The 2600-nt window shown below is 54.2% G+C and overlaps 1 protein-coding gene across 1 annotated transcript in view; it reads left to right on the top strand.

Annotated features, from left to right (window-relative positions):
* PTPA (protein phosphatase 2 phosphatase activator) overlaps positions 1–2600 on the top strand; it is a 29655-nt gene that overhangs the window by 4494 nt on the left and 22561 nt on the right. The window contains exon 2 of the mRNA XM_029919811.1: positions 943–1040. Within this exon, the coding sequence (XP_029775671.1) occupies positions 943–1040 (98 nt within the window). The remainder of the gene's footprint in view (positions 1–942; positions 1041–2600) is intronic.

The following is a 2600-nucleotide window of genomic DNA, read 5'->3' as shown; positions in this document are numbered from 1 at the left end:
TCTCTCTCTCTCTCTCTCTCTCTCTCTCTCTCTCTAACTCTCCCCCACCCCCCCTTAAATTAAAAAAATAAACTTAAAAAAAATAGAAAACAAAGAACTGTTGACTCAGTGGGTTTATGTGGTTTTTTTTTTTAAGTTTATTTAGTGTTTCTTTTTTTATGATTATTTTGAGAGAAAGAGCACAAGCTGGGGAGGGGCAGAGAGGGAGGGAGACACAGAATCCGAAGCAGGCTTCGAGAGCTGTCCTGTCGGCTCTATGCAGGGCTCGAGCCCATGAACCATGTGATCATGACCTGAGCCGATGTCGGACACCCACCAGCCAAGTCCCCAGGCGCCTGCGAGTCCTCAGACCTTCTGCCAGGACTCCCACCAGCAGTGCCCGTCTCCCCTTCCCAGTCACTGCTGGCTGGCCTCACTTGGCCAACCTGAGTCAGAAAAGCTGTCCCATCTCATTTACATTCCGTTGCTTCTTCAGAGGTCGACAGTGGTTTTTTCAAATGTTTATCAGCCATTTGTATTCTCTTCTCGTCTTTGAGTTGCTTGTTTGTGTCTAAAAGGATGGCTTGGTTTTATTTTTCTAACCATTCTCTGGTCAGGGAGCCAGAGGTAGGGGTGCGGGCATGGCAGAGCCACTGAATGTATCACTTGTGTGGGGGGATTGCCAGTACTTTGGGGGCTCCTTGCTGAGTAAGAAAAGGCGGGACCCCAGTGGGTTTGGCTTAACAAGGCATTACTCTGTGCTGGAGCACATGTCCCTAGGGACTGGGCATTGGAGTCTTGGTTTAAAAGTGTGTGTGTGTGTGTGTGTGTGTGTGTGTGTGTGTGTGTGTGTGTGTCAGAGAGAAGGCGAGAGGGAGGGAGAGGGAGAAAGAAAGCGGGGAGAAAGTTGGGTTGGGGCTAAGATTCCGTTTATCTGTTTGCTTCTTCACTTTCTTTGTCAAGATTCTTCGGAGCCTTCCCCTGCAGCCACTCAGAACTTCGTCATCCCAAAAAAGGAGATCCACACGGTCCCAGACATGGGCAAATGGAAGCGTTCGCAGGTACCAACGGCGTCTGCCCTGTGGGGTCAGAGCTGGGATGAGAAACTTGGGTGTTTTTCAAAGACGGTGAGCTCCTGACCTTTCTTGCCCTGGGAACCAGAGCTGTTAGAAGCCAGGGGGAGAGGTGACAGGGGAGCCGGCTGTCCCTCTCTCTCGGGGGCAGCACTCAGACCGCTCTAACGGGAAGGTCTCTGAGGTCTGGGGCCAGGGAAACGCCGGAGACTTCTCCTGGTTCTCACACACCAGCATCACTTGAGGGGGATATTGGCCGAATGTGAGTGTCCTGAATGATGACATGGGTCACTTTGTCCTTGGTTGTAGGTCACAGCCAGTCAGGGAACCAGGGTATCAAAGAGAGAGAGGGTATCAAAGAGAGAGAGGGTATGGCGCGGAAACCTTGGCCAGGGAAGTGGCCGAGCCTAAAAATCCCAAGGAGCTGGCACCCAGAGCAAGCGGAAGTGCAGACCGGCGCTCTGTGCTGCTCAGGCCGACGGTGGGCAGAGAATAGCAGCTTCTCTCCCCAGGTTCTGGCACAGGCTGGGAAAGATTGAGACTAAGACAAAGAAAGTCACTTTCACATTCCCAGGGAAAGCCTCGGGTAGAGCACCTGCCAGGTGCCTGCACCTGGTCTGCACAGCAGGGGTGGGGAGGGTCACTTCAACGGAAGGGCAGAGTCCCGTTCCCCCCGCCCCGGCTGCGTGCTTGGTCCTCCTCAGGGCCTCGCAGGCCATTCTGGCTCCTTGTTTCACAAGCTCCCCTTCTCAACATTTGGAGATGGTTATCACGTCTTTTCTGAATTGTCTTCTCCCACCGAGTACTCACCAGGATAAACACCTTAGTCTTGGCTGCTCAAAGGTCGTGGTTTGAGTCCTTTTGTCATCTTGATTGTTCCACCATAGGATTTCTAAACCTCTGCACTGTTGGCCTTTTGGGGTGGATAATTCTTTGTGGTGGCAGGCTGCCCGCGTCTTGTAGCGTGTCTGGTGGCTTGCCTGGCGAGTGGCTGCCGGATGCCAGCAGCCCCCCTTCCCCTGGTTATTACAACCCAGATGGTCTCCAGGCATTGTCGGGAGGTGTCTGGGAGCCACATCGCCTGGGTCGGGAACCACGAGTTCTCAGCTCCAAGCCTGCGCTTTAGTTCCTCAGCGTCCCCCTGGATGTTTTCCGTGGAGGGTTGGGTGTTCATGATGGGCCAGGTATTTTTTAGCTCATTTAATGCTCACAAAAACTCTGGGAAGTGGGCTCAGTGGTCCCCTCCGATTTTGAAGGTGAGAAAACTGAGGCCAGGAGTTTAGAAATTTAGGAAGGTGGCAGAATTGGTAAGTGGTTGGGATGAGATTTGGGATTCTTGCCTGGGTCCTCTCCCTCTCGAGACCCTGGGGCTGCTGGGTCCTCTGCACTAGAGACCCCAGGGCTGCTGGGTCCTCTGCCGCTAGAGACCCCGGGGCTGCTGGGTCCTCTGCCGCTAGAGACCCCGGGGCTGCTGGGTCCTCTGCCGCTAGAGACCCCGGGGCTGCTGGGTCCTCTGCCGCTAGAGACCCCGGGGCTGCTGGGTCCTCT

Source organism: Suricata suricatta, chromosome 13 (assembly GCF_006229205.1).
Source record: "Suricata suricatta isolate VVHF042 chromosome 13, meerkat_22Aug2017_6uvM2_HiC, whole genome shotgun sequence".
NCBI lineage: Eukaryota > Metazoa > Chordata > Mammalia > Carnivora > Herpestidae > Suricata > Suricata suricatta.
The sequence above is the reverse complement of the archived record's forward strand: the minus strand, read 5'-3'. Positions and strand labels throughout refer to the sequence as shown.